At 45.3% G+C, this 16,266-nt stretch overlaps 2 protein-coding genes across 2 annotated transcripts; both read left to right on the top strand.

Moving 5' to 3' along the window:
* Nucleotides 1–3,319: 3,319 nt before the first annotated feature.
* LOC131294246 (uncharacterized) lies at nt 3,320–13,476 on the top strand. Its single transcript, XM_058322291.1, has 10 exons — nt 3,320–3,382; nt 3,527–3,610; nt 4,466–4,538; nt 5,872–6,287; nt 6,357–6,542; nt 6,618–10,455; nt 10,531–10,737; nt 11,538–12,681; nt 12,761–13,140; nt 13,217–13,476. The coding sequence occupies exons 1-10, from the start codon at nt 3,320–3,322 to the stop codon at nt 13,465–13,467; spliced, it is 6,642 nt and encodes a 2,213-aa protein (XP_058178274.1). The 3' UTR covers nt 13,468–13,476.
* Nucleotides 13,477–13,948: 472 nt separating this feature from the next.
* LOC131294245 (E3 ubiquitin-protein ligase MARCHF3-like) lies at nt 13,949–15,451 on the top strand. Its single transcript, XM_058322290.1, has 6 exons — nt 13,949–14,142; nt 14,221–14,355; nt 14,866–14,929; nt 15,007–15,156; nt 15,241–15,302; nt 15,379–15,451. Exons 1-6 carry the CDS (start codon nt 13,949–13,951, stop codon nt 15,449–15,451), a joined length of 678 nt encoding a protein of 225 aa, XP_058178273.1.
* The last annotated feature ends 815 nt before the right edge of the window (nt 15,452–16,266 follow it).

Below are 16,266 nucleotides of genomic sequence, written 5' to 3'. Positions count from 1 at the left end.
CATCGCACTGCTTTCTCCCATTCCTGAAATGCCCAAATGCATAGTATAGAGAAGCAAAAGTATCGATTAAAAAAGGGCGGCCCCGTAGCGATTGATTGCTAGCTCCCGAACCTCCCGGTTGAGAAGCCATTTTGCGAGTGAATATGGCCACAAAGAGTAGACAAGCGTAACTACAACCTTCAGTTTACGTTCGTAGGTGCCGTTGAATTGTTGTTATTGACGTCAAGCTGTGGCGTGAAGAGAAGGGCAGAGCAGCTTGTCGAGTGTTGATCGAATTTATTATCCTCATGTGTTTATCCTATCCATTTGTATCGGTAGCTTTCATTTTAATATGTTGAGGCGGAGAAGCGATTGAATACTAGCATTTTGAAGAAACAATCTGATTGGTTTACTCTCAAATTTTCTTACATTTTATTAGTAGTTGTTTTTTCTCTAACGGCCATCGGTTGTTGATGAACGTTTTTCGTTATCATACCCGCCAGTGTCTTTCGAAGAAAGTGTGCACACGCTCCTGCGAGAAGCTACTGTTTCGTTTTTTTTGCCACGTTTTTTCGTTCACCCTTTTAGTAGAGGCGTAGGGCAAGAACCACTAGTCCCACCTCCCCTCCCCCGTCCTTCATGTACACACATGCAGTGTTATACCGTTTTGCTTTGCTTACTTGCCAACGAGCGGTGCCAGCTACTAACTACTAATCTATTGTTACATAGATTTTGTCCTGGAGGCCATGTTATTTGGAACAAAAAGATTATTATATAATATTTGAGTAGAACTGTTAAAAATACGGGATTATCGTTCGCAAAAAAAGGGAAACGATTAGAGCTTTGGAATATAGATGATAAAAAGATAGATAAACAGAAAAAATGAAGAAGCGTGTGCTACACAGAAACATTAAAAGAAGCATTGCGCAAGAAATGGATGGAAAGTATTAAAAAACGAAAAGAAAAGAAAAAGATAAGTAATTTAGCAATAGATCAGTTGATACATATATATATATACATACATATATATAATCTTATGTATTGATTAGCATATATACAGATGTATGATTAACAAAAGTGAAAATATATAAAGTGCGCAAAACTTGCGAAAAGATTCAATAAATGAAGCTGTTATATCTGGATGACGAAACATGCGTTTGCAACTGGATGAGCAAACGCTTCGCAGAGAATCATAACCATGGTCGAGCTCCTCGAGCAGCGGCAAGGTCGAGGACAATTCTGTATCTAATCGTATGTGCAAGCGCAATTACATTTCGAAACAAGATGAACAAAGAAAGTGGTGAACACATATTGTTATACAGTGGAAGCAATATTAGACACATTCATTTTGTATAGCGCTGTGTTCTGTGAATTCGTCACACCGTAGATAAACTTTACTTATGCAAACGCACTTGTATAGGATATTGCCGTTTGTTTGACTGTTGAGTACTTCTTCAATCTGTAGCTGGAACGACCGTTCGAAGCGTTCGGTTGCGTACACGAAATAGTTTAAATAATTGTGATCCTCTAGCAGAGACGGTCTGCCATAAATGCCTTAACCAAATGAGTAGGACATTGATTTGCTTCTGTTTTTTTCGCCCCCCAAACATGCATTACATGGTTCTCACATGGGTCAACTGTAGAAAGGTAATATAAACAGATTTAAAACAAAACCAAAAAAAAACTGTAAGGCTTGAAAAGTTGCCTCTTGTTGAATGCAATACAACTTAAAAAACTGAATGGAAAAATCGCAAAAAAGCAATCTCCGTTTTTGAACATGGCACCATGCCCTTAATTAAGACTTGCGCACCATTCGATCATCATGAATGAAATTTCTTCGCAGCGTTGGCTTCGTCGTGTGTTCCTTTTATCATATATAGTCTCTCATAATGTATGTGCCAATGTTTCTTCTTCTTCTTCTTCTTGGTCATGATCTTCTAGGACGTTAGTAAAGGGAAGCCCGATTTGAACTGTGCATGGCAAAAAGTAATAATTTCAAAATCAACAAGCTCATACCTAGTCCCCGCTCGACGCCACCCCCTTTTCCATCATTATCAAGTGTGACACAGCGTCAGCACGATCATAACACCTTCTTCAGGGCTTGTAGAGAGAATAGTGTGTAAATGCTAGTCGGAAGAATAGTGACATAAAATGAAACGAAAAACTTTAAACAATTCAATCTGTTCTGATGGCAGAATGGCGAGATTTGGCTTACTATTAATTAGGTACAGGAAGGGTGTGGATCAAAACAAATGTTGCGAATAGTTACGAGCGAACAAAAAAAAAAAGAGAGAAAAAAGCAAAACCCTAAAGACAAATCAAACGCCAACATTATTACCAGTTAGAAAACCCGTTGGCGCTAGCAGGATGAAACATACTGAGCAAAGTGAACGAGAGAAAAGAAAAAAAAAAAGATACATTTCAACACAAATTTTAACCGCAAAGTTAAACCAAACAAACACCAATTAATTGTTTTGTAAGAAATGCAAATGCTCGAACGGGAACCGAACCGAATACAACAGAACAAGCACAGAAATTTACCGATTTCGTTTCGAACTTGTAATGCTTAATAATGTAAGCCAAGACATGAGCAGACCCGAGTCGTGGAACAAACATGTTGAACCAAAGCAGTTCTCCCTGTAGGGAGAGATGTAGATCGCAGCAACGTTTGTAAAGCAGAGCAAATGTAAGTGTAGCACACAGCCGTAGAAGCAGCCGCAGCATAGAATAGATAGTCCATGCGTTACAGGAGTTGTAAGGATTGGATTTGCCACAGAGTCTTAGAGGTTTGCCTCCCTCCAACTTGGCCACCGACGAACAAAAAAGTCTATATAAACACGTGGATGTGTAAGGTAACTTTGGAAGGACCCGCGAAGGCCCCCGTACAGGGGGCCAGTTGTACATAGGGCAAGTGTTGGTTTGCTGTTAAATGCGCGAACCACGGAAACACTAATCATGAGCGAAAAACTCCCACAACTGTTTGCAAACGTGTGCGCGGGGTTTGGTAGTGATTTTTGGTTTTTCTCCAGGGTCAGAAAGCTTTTCCTTCCGCTGCATGGCATGGCCGATTGCAAAACGATATTACAGAGAAGCATGAAAACGAAGCTCAAGTACGAAAAACGATAAACATTTAACATTAAAACCCTAGGGCAAGCAAGCAAGCAGAGCGCCGGATCGTTTAAATAGTTTAGCCGTTTGGGAAATGATTCAGATAAATTAAAATATTGGGTTGATCGGAATCGTTTGTGTCTCGTTTGAAGTACCGGAAGAAAATGTCCGAAAGTTTTTGCGCCCCTGCTGGGTAGCCAGATCTCGTTCGAGCTCGAATTCCTTAAACTGAATGAATGAGTCTGATTCTTTCCGCAAGGGATTCATGACTGAATTACAAGTCGTAACTGTAAAGGTAAGTGTAGTACATTGGTTGTATGAATCACGTTTTCGAGCACAGCGAAATTATTTATAACATACATTTTTATATCTCTAGCTATCGGAGATAATTTTGCAATAGGGGAACGAAACCGCTGATTAAATTTTCACCTTCTTTCAGATCGTGAAGAAGATGTACGAGTTCCGGGAGACGACCTACATTAACTTAAAGGTCGCATGTGACACCGTAGCACTAGTAAAATATGTAAGTAGTCATACTCTAAAGTAATTAATTTACACATTTCTTCTCACCAAAAAAGGTACAGTGATATTGAACGTCAAATATCGTCAAAAAAACGGTCCTAAACGTACTGTTTCACCCCAAGACACACGCTTATTGTACTAATAAAGACCGGCTGATAATTCCCCAATCCCTACCCTTCGAGGAGCACAACAGGAACAAGATATCGACCAAACGCATTCGCATCGTCACATCCTCTTCGCTGGTCGAGTAATGGCGATATGGCCGGGGACTACCGATCAAACGACGATTGCAGATTGTATTGCCCGTCCATCTGTTCGGTCTTTTTTCTAATACTTATTGCTATCTGATTTCAATTTATCTGATAACAAAATCAATTGACGAGATACCCTCTCGATATAGGCTATCGCACACCTAGTGTGTGGGGTGTCCATGAAGTTCCGCCTCGCTTTCGTCGGTTAGTCGCGAGTGAGCTGCTTCGCCGGATGGTCTTTGGCCCGGTAGTAACTGTGGAACGCCGGATAAAAGGCTCACCTTACGCCCACGAGCGACAGGAATACAGTGCAGGGAACGGTGGACGTGCCTGGTGTGGATTCGGTGGACAGTGCACGTGCAATGCGATCATGCAGTGAAATGATACAAAACAAATACAGTGTCCTCCAGTGGTGGCTCATCGTAGCCAGTACTGCGTGTTTAGTGTGTCCGGGGGCAAATGCTCAAGGTGAGAAACCATTTGTGGAACACAAAACATAGTTCTGTGCGGTAGTTCGGTGTGCGCTTGTTAGAAGTGACTCAAGAGTTGTAGTAAAGTGCCTCTGACACGGTCGAAATCGCGATTTCGACCGCACGATATCAAAGACTCCTCGAACTGGCCACCAGACACCGTCAGCTGGACAACAAAGGAGCGAAAGCGCCCCCCGGCCTGACGAACGTGCGAGATGTTATCGGAGCGGAAGATACAGTCATCGTCCATTTGTCGATTGGTTGTTAAAACAACCCATTAGGGCAGCGGACGCGGCGCAGTAGAAAGCGAATGCCGATTTTTTGATGGATTGAATTGCACAGCATCGACAGTCCGTCATCATCGGCATGCGCAAGAGGGCATCCAAAGCGCCAATGTCACATTCCCAAAAAAAAGGGGGAGCACCGTTTGAATCGCTCGCCCGTCAACTGTGTCAAACTCTATCTACCGGCGTTTATTATTTTCCTCCTCCGTTAGCGAATCTTGTTAAACTAATTGGAAAATTCTTTAATGTTGTTGTTTTTGGTGTGCGTTTTTAATCAGTTGTGCAATAGCCGTTTTGTCGATCTGTCTAGCACGTTTTGGAGAAGGAGAGGGGGGGGGAGACTAAGATGGACAGGAGTTCATTATCAGATTAACAGTAAACAAAAGATTGGGGTTTTTTGATTGCGTTATCTGGAGCAATATTGTTTTTGGAGATCTGGACCGCGCAATTGCGATAACTGTTAATGGCTTTCATGGAAATTCAATACTTTTTCTAATGCTTCCTTTTCTCCAACTCAACGCCAATTTGGGTATCGGTTACATTAGACAAATTAGTGTTTTTTACCATTTTGCAACCGCCTCGGAAAAGAAGAAATGTACATATGAAACAATGGCACCATATGATGCTAAAAGCTTTTCGTACCCCTTATCGCGAACAAAAACAGTTGCCATAAACCATGGTAAATGGACTGTACAAACGATATTTTGAGACAATATCTTCAACCATCACATGCTGACGCACGCCCCCGCATGAAACTGGTACAATATAAAGTTTACAGTTTAAAAGATACACCTCAAATTGTTGGTGATGTTTCATAAAAATTGATTGCAGACGTTTTAAATTTCCGTTTAAAGTTAATTTTTGTTCTAATTATCTTCTTTTTTAAATCTTCTGTCAATAAATAATGAACGAAACATGTGCACGCCTTATGATAGAAGTATTGGTTCAAATATTTCTCACGTGACAATATGAAAAACCACCAACAAAATCTGTTTTAAACTATGGTTTGGGAGTTTTTAAGGCATAGTTGATTTGTTCTAGAATTGCGCTATTCTTGAACAAGAATGTAAGATTTTGGAGATGCATGTAGAGACTTTGAGCCATTTAAATTGTTTCGCCTACTCTGAATATAATGAATTCTGAATCAACATCCCTGATCTTTCCTTTGTATATTTTTACAACAATGTTTACTTTGATTAACCGAGATATGTGAAACTCACATCCATCCTGCTTGACAACACACCAATTCAAATACAGACTGTAGTTCGCCAACGCTATCCTTCGCCGGTCAATTCGACATCGGACCGGAGATATCGACCACCGTCGGGGCCAACTACAAGCTTGCCGAGCATGACGTGACCAACGTGCGGTCCGTGAGCGTCCGCCCAACCGACACCGGCCTGCCGGTGTACATCGTGGCAAGGCTGGAGAACAACAAGCTGACGCTGACGACCAGCGACCAGTTCGCCAACTTCGAGAAGCTGGACGAAAAGCTGGTGTTTTTCAACGTGGTCGTCTTCAACTGCCAGTCCGGCACGGTGCGCGAAATGACCTACCGGCAGAATATCTTGGAGGAGAACAACTACGACCCACTGTTCAGCCGGGAGGTGTACGATATTAAAGTGCCGCTGCCGTTACCGAGAGACTTCAATCTAATCCAGTTTGTGGACGATGTAAAGCAGTCGAAATATCTTTCGTTGATAGTGAAATACATTTAAGAATATCTTGTTTTTTTCTCCTAGGGCAAAGGAATAGTAGCGAACGATTACGATATTACGAAGAACACGGTAACATTTTCCATCGATGAAAACGACTACTTTACCGTGAGTTCGTCCCGTGGATCTTCCCGCACGGAGTTCATTGGGAACCTTATAACGAAACAGACGTTAACCAAAATTCAGCCAATTTCCCTGCAAATCTATGCTGAGGTGAGTAGGAAAGGAATGGATCGACCATGTTTTCCAGTTTATTTATCGCAATATCACACACACACATACACACAGGATGAATGGAACCCACCAAGAAAATCCCAGGCGAGACTCACCATAAGCGGCGACCCAGTGATCGTATACATAACTCCCCCGGAGTTCGAACAAAGTCTGTACAAAATAAGCTACAAACTCGGGAACACATTCGAACCGATTCGCGTGAACCTAGTGGCGGGGTCGTACGACACCACGGTACAGTATCTGCTGTCCGGCGACGATAGCACATATTTCACCGTCACCCCGACGGCTGATCGTGGCAGCGCCACCCTAACCCTCCGATCTGGGACACAAGTCGATAAAACGAAAACGATTCTTAGTGTCACGGTTTCGGCGACACGCACCGGTACGGATAGTATCGGTCGGACGGCTCTGGTGGTGGATGTAGCAAGCGATCTGGCATTTGAACAGACGTTATACACAGGTAGCATCTCTACCGAGCGTGTCATTTCCCTCGATGCCGCCATCAGACTAATACCTTCCGCTGGCGTCGGTACTGTAACCGTCCAGTTGACCGGGGACGATGCAAAGTATTTTGCGGCAACGCTGACCAACAACCAGGTGTCCATCACCCGATCCGCACTGCTCACCGATGCGGTAGTGAAAGAGAAATATTTCTTCCTAGTCGGCATACAGGCGGAGAAAGCCTCCGTCGATGTTGGGGAGACACTTTTGGTGCTATCGGTTGCGAAAACGAACCTGCAGGTTCCACAGTTTGAGCAACCGGTGTACGAGGGTACCGTAACGGAAGCGGGAGTTGTGAGTGTGCCGACGGTAAAGATTTCCTCCGACAGCCTGGTTAGCGGCCTAACCTTCAGCTACACAGGTGACGTGGACCTATTCAGCATTACCGCGAGCCCCACTACCGGTACGATCAGTATCGTTCCAAATGGGATCACACCTGAAAAGCTGGCGGATAAAAGCTACCTACTGGTGACCGTTACCGGGAAGCTGGGAGACGTCGACGCAGCACACGCCGTAATCGTTATGAGGGTGGTTCGGGCAGCGATCGTGCTGCCAAAGTTCTCCAAACCCTATCTCGAGGGTCAGCTGTTGGAGAAAACGCTCGAACTGCGCGTACCGAACGTGGAGCTCGCGGTGACTTCATTTTCCACCAGCACCGAAATCAAGCTAACCGACGCACTAGGGTTTTTCGCCATCCAGGAGTTCTTTCCGCCCAATGTGTTCCAGGTGTTTCTGCGTGGAAATGTGACGAGCGAATCGTTGCGTGGAATTGATCGCATTCCGCTGACGGTGGAGGCTAAAAATCCCAACTCCGAAGCAGTCTACTGTGTCATCACCGTCGATGTTGTGCGGGTTACACCACCCGCCTTCGAACGGCTGATCTACGAAGGAGTGATCGACGATTCGAAACTACTTGTCGAGTCGATAACTGCGAAGCTCACGTCCGAAACGCTGGACGAAACGGTGCAGTACTCGTTGGACGGAACCGATGCTGCGTACTTCTTGCTCGATTCCACCACCACGGACGGTGTATCGGTAAAGCTGCGAGCTGCCTTAACGGACAGTGAGTTCGAGAGTCGTGATATGTTTCAGTTTAGCCTGAAGGCAACAAAACAACTCGCCGCCAGCGATGCGATCGTACCCGTTGTCGTCTACATTAAGCGACCACTGGTAAAAATTCCAAAGTTTGAAAAACCTCTCTACAAATCGCGGGTTAACAGCGAGCTGCAGCTGGTTCCATTCGAAACGATCGTGCTTGAGCCGGGTACGTACCTGAACACGGCAACCATTTCGATCCAAAATAGCAACTCGGACCTATTTGGGGTCACACTCCAGCAGCAGGGAGTAGTCACGATCCGACTGCTCAAGGAACTGGACCAAGCAACGGTAAATGGGCTCGATCGTTTCGAGTTTATACTGGAGTGTACTAATCCAGCCATGGCATCCGGGTTCGCCACCATCGTCATCGACATTGATCGCGCCGTAGATCCGGAGTTCACGCAGTTCTTCTACACCGGCGAGGTTCAACAGGGTGCCAAAGAGATCGTATTCGATCGCAATATAATGCTCAGGTCGGAAACGATCAGCACCGGCACTACGTATAACATACAAGGGGTGGACAGTGCACTGGTTCGCTATGTAGTATCATCGACCGATCAAACCCTTGGGTTCTTCCTTCGAGACGAAGTGACCGTCGAGCAGCTAAAGACCCGATCGGACCTTAGCTTCGCCGTGGTAGCCACCAACCCCAGGAGTAACAAGCCGGCCGTAACCTCATGCTCGGTTAAAATAAACCGCGAACCACAACCTTCCTTCACGCAATCATCGTTTCAGGGAAAAATTGTCGAAGGGCAAACACTGGTGAACTTTGGTGATGCACCGATCGCTTGGGAACCGGACACGGTAACAGCTGCGACGATCTTCACGATCGTATCCAGCTCACCGGCCGATTTTTTCGAGGTTGCAGTGACGGAAGACCTCAGAACGGCCACAGTCCGGTTGCGATCGGAAGTTCGATGGGATCAGGTTCGGTCACACCTGTACTTCAAACTCGTCCTACAGGCGGTCACACCCGGTGCACAAGCGGCTGAGTGTACGCTGTTGGTGGAGGTAGAAAACCAACCCACCATTACGCCGGCCTTTACGAAATCGATCTACCGCGGATCGCTTCAGCAGGGCACCAAGGAGGTGATCTTTTCGGCCGCGGAAACGATTACCGTCAAAGCGGACACTATGATGGAGACGTTTCAGTACGTGACCTCCTCCGAGGATGACGCAGCGCTGTTTGATGTGGCGCTGGTCGATGGAAACAAGCTGAAGGTATCGCTGAAAGAAGCCGTAGATGCGTCGAGCATCGAGGGGCGCGATCTTCTAAGCTTCAACATCAACATCAACAACCAGTACAGTGCCGTCGACACGGCGACGGTAGTGATCACCATAAAGCTGGATGATATCATCAGTCCGACCTTCGGTAAGCTGCTGTACTCGGGCGCTATCACCGAGGGCACCCAGGAGCTTCGGCTCGAAGAGACAATCCAGCTGAGTGTGGGTACATACACTGACAATACCGAAGTGGGTATCGGCGGCGCTGATGCTAAGTATTTCACCCTTACGCGCACGGGAGCCCGGATCGAGATGACGCTTGTCGGTTCCCTGGACTGGTCCGAATTGACTTCCACCGGACCCGGAGGATACCTTAGTGTGTACATCCAGGCAACCAATCCCGGTAGTGACACTGCAACCGCGTTTGTTCTGATCGACATCGAGCAAATCCAGCAGCCACAATTTGCACAGGCCGCGGTCCATGGCCACCTCGAGGGTGGATCGCTCGAGGTAATCTTCATCGATGGATCCGAGCTGAAGATTGTGTCCGGAAGTACAGAGCCAGGTTTGCAGTGGAATCTAGCAGGCGACGACTATTTACTGTTCGATGGATCGTTAAACGATGATCTGTTCAAGTTCAGATTGAAAGATACCGTCACAGCAGCACAATTAGGTTCAAGAACTTTGTTCCAGTTTAGTGTTACCCTGAAGAACCCCAACAGTGGCACCGTGGAAGCTAGTGTTATCGTAAACCGGAAGCTACCGACGCCCTTATTCACAAAGCCCGTTTACTATGGAGCGTTCGATGGAGATCTCCGCTTAAGCCTCGTCGATGTAGTAGAATTAACGGAGGGCAGCTTTACGTTCGGTACCTTAATCACTGCAGTTGAAACAAACGTGGACTTTTTAGCCGTCGAGCAAAGCGAACGACGTGTGGAGATGGCACTGACTCGCGCTCTAACGTTGGATGATTTCCGAGGGCTTCAGGTGGTGCATGTTGCACTAGAAGCCCGTATCAATGACGATGTAAAAGGCACCTGTTCGGTACTACTAACCGTTCCGGAGGGAAGTAAGTTCAAGTGGAATAGAATCAGAAACCTTTAGAGTGTCAATATTAGAGCCTGATTGTAATATTCTCCTACAGCACCGTGCGTTCCTCTGCCACCGATAGTGGATTGCACCAGTTGCTACAACTGTACAACAGGCGGTGTTGAGGACGATGTCCCCGTATTTCCATACGGAAACTTCCGGTACCAGCTTCGGCGAGATACCCGTGGCCCCATCGGGTCAGTGACGGCTACAGCAAAGGACCCATCGGCTATCGTAGAGCACCAATTGGAGATTACGGACGGTAGGTGTAACTTTCTGAGCTTGCCCGTAACTTTCTGAGGCCCTCACAAACTACACTTTTCTTGTGGGAAAGATGGCCTTTTAAATAGAATTACCTATTTTTAAATGTTAGGTATTGTGAGGCATTATGATCTCCTTAAGTGGAACACTTTTGTTTCCGGAAATCCATTCGAGAAAAATAATCAAAATCTTTACAGATCGGTCTTCTACTCTCTCTTCTACTGCCAAAAAATAATAAAACTTTTTGTCGCGTGAATGTTTAAAATTGTGGAGCAAAATGGCCAAAATAGTGGGGTCCTTCTTGTTTGGCGTATCGACCATCGTTGGTCATTTCTACCCTAAATGGGCTTACCAGACTTTTTCTCTTCGCGTACGTGGATAATCAGTCCTCTCGTACAAGGGGGGTTCCGGTCTCGGTTGGGTTTCGAACCTACGCCATCAAGAGAGCGCCTCTGAACTCGGAGGTATATTTTTTAACCGGTGCAACCACTAGGCTATCGTGAGCCTCTAGAAAATTATAGAGGAAAAATTGTATTTACTAAAATGTTCTAGCTATGTTTTCACTTTAAACTGACTCTTGAATACTCAGTTTTTATAATATGCATGTTTGAACAAGTTCTTTAAACTATTTACGGATTATTCATGGTAACCGTGGCACACATTGCTGTGGATAATCGGGGGTCTACTGTATTTCAGATGGTAAAGTAAATTCATCTACTACACGTTCAAGGCTTGGGTATTTAATAATTGTCCATACCTTTTTCAAATACATGCCTTATCTTTGTGTTGCTTGTTTTTCAGAATATCTCAAAACTTTTATTTCGATAACTCCCGAGGGAACACTGTCCTTGCTGCAGCCAATCGTACCAAACGTGTACAGCTTTCTCGTGCATGCGACGAACACCGTTGCTAGGAAACAGTCCTCAGCAAGCGTGCTCTTAAACGTTCTCAATGCGTACGAATGCACGGAGGGCGACAAACAGGTAACGGTGGATCAGTCCCTTTATGTGCAGCATCTCGACGAGGAGCGAGCACACACGACCATCTTCCCGACCCAGCTAGACACGGCCTGTACCTACGAGCTGCTGAGCGAGCATCCAACCGGCGTACTACAACCCTATTTCTACATCGACACCGAGACGAATTGGCTCGCTTCGCGAAGTTTCGATCGGGAGAATCGCGAACTATTTGGCGATATGATGGTGCCTCAATTCCGTCTCCAGTTGCAACTTCGGTGTGACACCGAGCGGCAACAAACGGCGACACGATCACTCGTTAAGCGGTCCCTCGTTGAGACGGAGTCGATCAACTATGCGCCAGACCTAACGGTCATCAGCATCATCGTGGACGATATTAACGATAACGATCCGGTGTTCGTGCAGCCACCGGATGCATCAGGTGGCACGATACATCTCGGCTACCCGGAGCCCTCGTTGGCCACCAGGTTGATGCTGGCACAGTTAACCCGAATACAGGCGACGGACGTTGACGAAGGGCTGAATGCCAAAATCCGGTACAGTTTGGTCGATTCGGCTGGACACTTTGTAGTCGATCCGGAGGAGGGCCTAGTTTACCCAACTAGCGACGCTTTGCGCGAAACAAACGAGGTGGAGATCGTGGCGATCGCGACAGATCGTGATGGTGCCAGCGATGGGCGTAGCACGAGACTTCCGATGGTCGTCCATCGGTTAGCGAGTGATCAAATTGCCATCGTCTCATACACGTTGATCGGAGGAACCACGTGGCAGGACTTGGTTGATCAAATCAACCGGCAGGATAACTTTAAGGTTCAACTATTGCACCAGGCGTACGTTCCTTCGAGTGAGCCTAGTCAAACCGAGAGGAGAAGTGCTCGACAAGCCCTGGAGTCCAGGAGGCCTTTGCGATTGGTGGTATACGCCTTTGACAATAACAACCAACCGATGGATACAGACTCTATTCGAAGGTATGGATCATCAAATCTTGAACATCTGCTATTGTTAACCTTTTTGAAATAACCACCTTTTCATTGTTTCCGATTGCAGCGGCATTCGGCGGGCAGTCCCAAGTATTGACGACACGGCAATAGTTTCTTTCGGTGAGGCCGTATGCTCCACGGATCCAAACTATTGTGCGGACGGTTTATCGGGTAGCAACGTCGGTCTGATTGCGTCCACCTCCGTACTAGGAGCGCTATTCGCAATCAGTCTGGCTATCGGCAGTGTGCTATACGTGCGCTACGTGCGTCCACTGTCGAAGAACGCAAACAGTGATCCATCCGACGTCGAACAGCTGGAAAATGATTTCGATCCCAGCCCCCCTTCGACGCCACCGGCGAAAAGGGAACAGGAACCAACCATCCTGGAGGAGGTTCAGGGACAAGATCGGAAAATATCGATCAACATTGCCGGTATAACCATGCAAGGTAACGAGCCTCGGCGCTACCAATAGGACTTCTTTTACGGGTCACTCATTACACGTTTTCCCATCCACCCATGCAGAATCCGTGGACGACCATGGCGAGCCACATCGGCTAGCGCGTACCTTGACCGACCGGCTAGAGGAAGAGGATGAGTACGGCGCATCGTCTAGTGACACTTTCGGATCAGCGATTCCTAGTTCGGAGCCGAAAAATGTGAAATTTAACGAGGTTGTCGAAAGGATAGAGGTTCAGGAACACCACAGCGACAACGAAGACAACGATGACGACGATGGTGGTGGCGATGATGCGATATATGAGGAACGATTATGAAAGGGGTTTCGGGAATGTTTCTTAAAACTTATGCAAAAATGTTTAAGTTGAAAAAGAAAACAAAAACCGGTCTTCTCAGTGAACGATAGATTTTAACAAATTGTCCTGTAACAAACTTTATTCATAAAATTATTTTTAATAAACTACTCTTGCTGGTTACTCTACTTATGGGTTCAACATGGGTAGAAAAAGACTGTAACATGACTCATTAAGAATTAACATCATAACTTGTGGAGATCGTGTACAAATCGTGCAGATAGTCATAAAGTGTCAGTACATTTGACCTCAGCCCATCAAGTAGCTGAACGCTACCTAGACTTTCGTTTCGGCATGCCCATCAAAGTAACCAAGCTCGTTGAAAAAATGCATTCATTTCAATCCCTCACATTATTTTTCCTCACAAAGCAATTTGAATAATCCCCAAAATTCAAAATCAAAATCGGATCGTAGGTAAGGTGGTAAAATAATTTGATTCCTAACGATGGATTTGAAATCATCTGAATACTCGGTTGAGGCTTGTGTTGTTGAAATGCCGGTAAATCCTACGCCAGATACAGCCGGGCAGAAATCTACGTTGGAATCTCAGGCAGAAAGCTTCACCAATTTCAACCAAACTCGACAAAACAGCGATTCGTTCATTTGTCGCATTTGCCAGGCCTCCACGGACGAGTTGAGGTGAGTATCGTTGGATACTACAGTTAGTTCAACACATTGAATTCATGCCATACTTTTCTCGCACCAAATCGACTAAAGCCTGATATCTCCCTGTCTGTGCAAGGGCTCGATGAAGTACGTACATTTGGGCTGCCTCGAACTGTGGTTAAATCGCTCGGGACTAACGCGGTGTGAACTCTGTCTTCACACGTTTCAAACGCATGAAACACTTCGGTTAGTATCTAATTCTTAGTACAGTTACGTTCACATCTACAGGCTTCGAAGTAAGGCTGGACTTAGCTTTCTCTGTAATCCTTTGTTTTATGTTCTTTCGTGTAGCTCTGGTCTTTTCAATCAGTACACATAAATTACATAATTATCCATAAGAACTATATTTACTATGACGATCACGTACACTTTAAAACACAGGTCCTTGCCTAAAACTTAACGGTAATTGACGATACATAAAACGGACGCCTCGCGCGGCTCGTCCGTGCCCGATGCTCTAGCGATCCCCAGCCGAAGGCAACTGGTCGACGGACGCTGCGCATTGACCCCGATGGATAGCAGGAACCCACATCAGCTGATAACGGCGAGTTATCAGTGAGTGGCCCAAAGCTTATCCATCGGGTCAGGTCCTATCACAACACTTTGTGCACGAAACATGAAGGATCATTGAAATCTGCAAGGTTTTTAGGTTCTGTGAGAAAATAAATTTACTCTACTACTTTTTTCGTTACGCAGATATGGATGCTGTGAGTCGTTGCTTGTGTGGTACCGAAACCAGGAGCACCGAAATTTGCTTATGGTAAATCAATGGAATGAAACATAATATGTTCCCAAACTATATATATATATGATTGTGTTCTTATCTTTGCCTTACAGTCCGATCTGGTGATTTATTCCATCTTATCGTTCGTCTGCTTGATGCTAACGCTGGTATGCTTGTTAGTACTTCGATTGCAAGAATCCGGGCATGAGCCATTTGGAGAGGAGCTTGCCAAAGCCGCTGTTATCTGTTTTCTTTCGTTGGTGGTAGGACGTCCTGTTAATCGACTGTTATTTTTTGGCCTTTTTACTATTTTTGGAACAAATTAATACTTCAACTGTTGTTTTTAGATAATCGCCTACTCGGCCAACGTCATTATTATTGCCAGAGATCATGTGCTACCCTGGTATCGGTATAGTAAAAATATTACTCCACGTGTCGCTACGCATCGATGAATGATTTTAATTTGTGCTCCTTTCTCCCAAAAGATGGTGGAAGTCGGCTAGAAATGTTCGGTTGTCGCGTTTTGAAATTGTTGACCATGGGATGGAGCTAGTATGAAAGGTTAAGTTTTTGGAGGTTCCCGAGTGAAGTCACTATTTATTTAGGGAAACCGCCGTTTTGTATGTCGCCACAAGTTCAAGTTTGATTGCTGTTTGAGGACCAAAATAAAATGAAGTTAGATCGAAGTAAAATCATTTTAGGTACTGGAGCTTAAACTTTTCACAATTTGCTCATCGTTCTCATACTTCTTTCCGAACCGGAGTTACCGGATTCATCCGGATTCGTCCGAACCGGATTCACCGGTGCACTGGATTTATCCAAACCGGATTCACCGGATTCATACAAGTGTAAATTTTAAAGTTGTTTAAATCTGATTCAGATTCATGAATCCGAATGAATCTCTGTCTTATAAGGGATTCATGAATCTTTCATCGAGAGATTGATGAATCCTGAAGACACAGCAACTGATGAAAAGTCACCAGCCAAAAATGGGTTGAGGGACCCGTTTTTTTGTTTTTTTTTGTCGCATTATCCACACCTATGAAAGAATCGGGGAGATTCGTGACAGATCCTTGAAAAATTCATGAAGATTCATTAACGTTTCGAAAGATTCATTAATCTTTGAAGATTTGAATCCGCAAAGATTCATGAATCCATCTGAATGAATCTTAGATGAAAGATTCACATGAATGAATCTCGCGAAAAGATTAATTAAGCACAACACTAGTAAATTTGTATCCTTGCAAAAATTATAGCATGACCGGGCCGCTACACGAACCGAAAACTCCAACCGAGAACTCAAAAACCGTATAAGTTTACGTCAAAATCTTCTCGGTTCGTGTAGCCGCGTTTTGTGGTACCAATTCTGTGAG

This window comes from Anopheles ziemanni, chromosome 2 (assembly GCF_943734765.1).
Source record: "Anopheles ziemanni chromosome 2, idAnoZiCoDA_A2_x.2, whole genome shotgun sequence".
Lineage (NCBI taxonomy): Eukaryota > Metazoa > Arthropoda > Insecta > Diptera > Culicidae > Anopheles > Anopheles ziemanni.
The sequence above is the reverse complement of the archived record's forward strand: the minus strand, read 5'-3'. Positions and strand labels throughout refer to the sequence as shown.

Excerpts from the sequence above, each read along its gene's own strand:
- LOC131294246 (XM_058322291.1), top strand. The coding sequence starts at position 3,320 with ATGAATGAGTCTGATTCTTTCCGCAAGGGATTCATGACTGAATTACAA. Across the intron at positions 10,456-10,530 it reads ACTAACCGTTCCGGAGGGAA|CACCGTGCGTTCCTCTGCCA; the intron begins GTAAGTTCAAGT and ends ATTCTCCTACAG. Across the intron at positions 13,141-13,216 it reads TGCCGGTATAACCATGCAAG|AATCCGTGGACGACCATGGC; the intron begins GTAACGAGCCTC and ends CCACCCATGCAG.
- LOC131294245 (XM_058322290.1), top strand. The coding sequence starts at position 13,949 with ATGGATTTGAAATCATCTGAATACTCGGTTGAGGCTTGTGTTGTTGAA. Across the intron at positions 14,930-15,006 it reads AGCACCGAAATTTGCTTATG|TCCGATCTGGTGATTTATTC; the intron begins GTAAATCAATGG and ends TTTGCCTTACAG. Across the intron at positions 15,157-15,240 it reads TCTGTTTTCTTTCGTTGGTG|ATAATCGCCTACTCGGCCAA; the intron begins GTAGGACGTCCT and ends TGTTGTTTTTAG.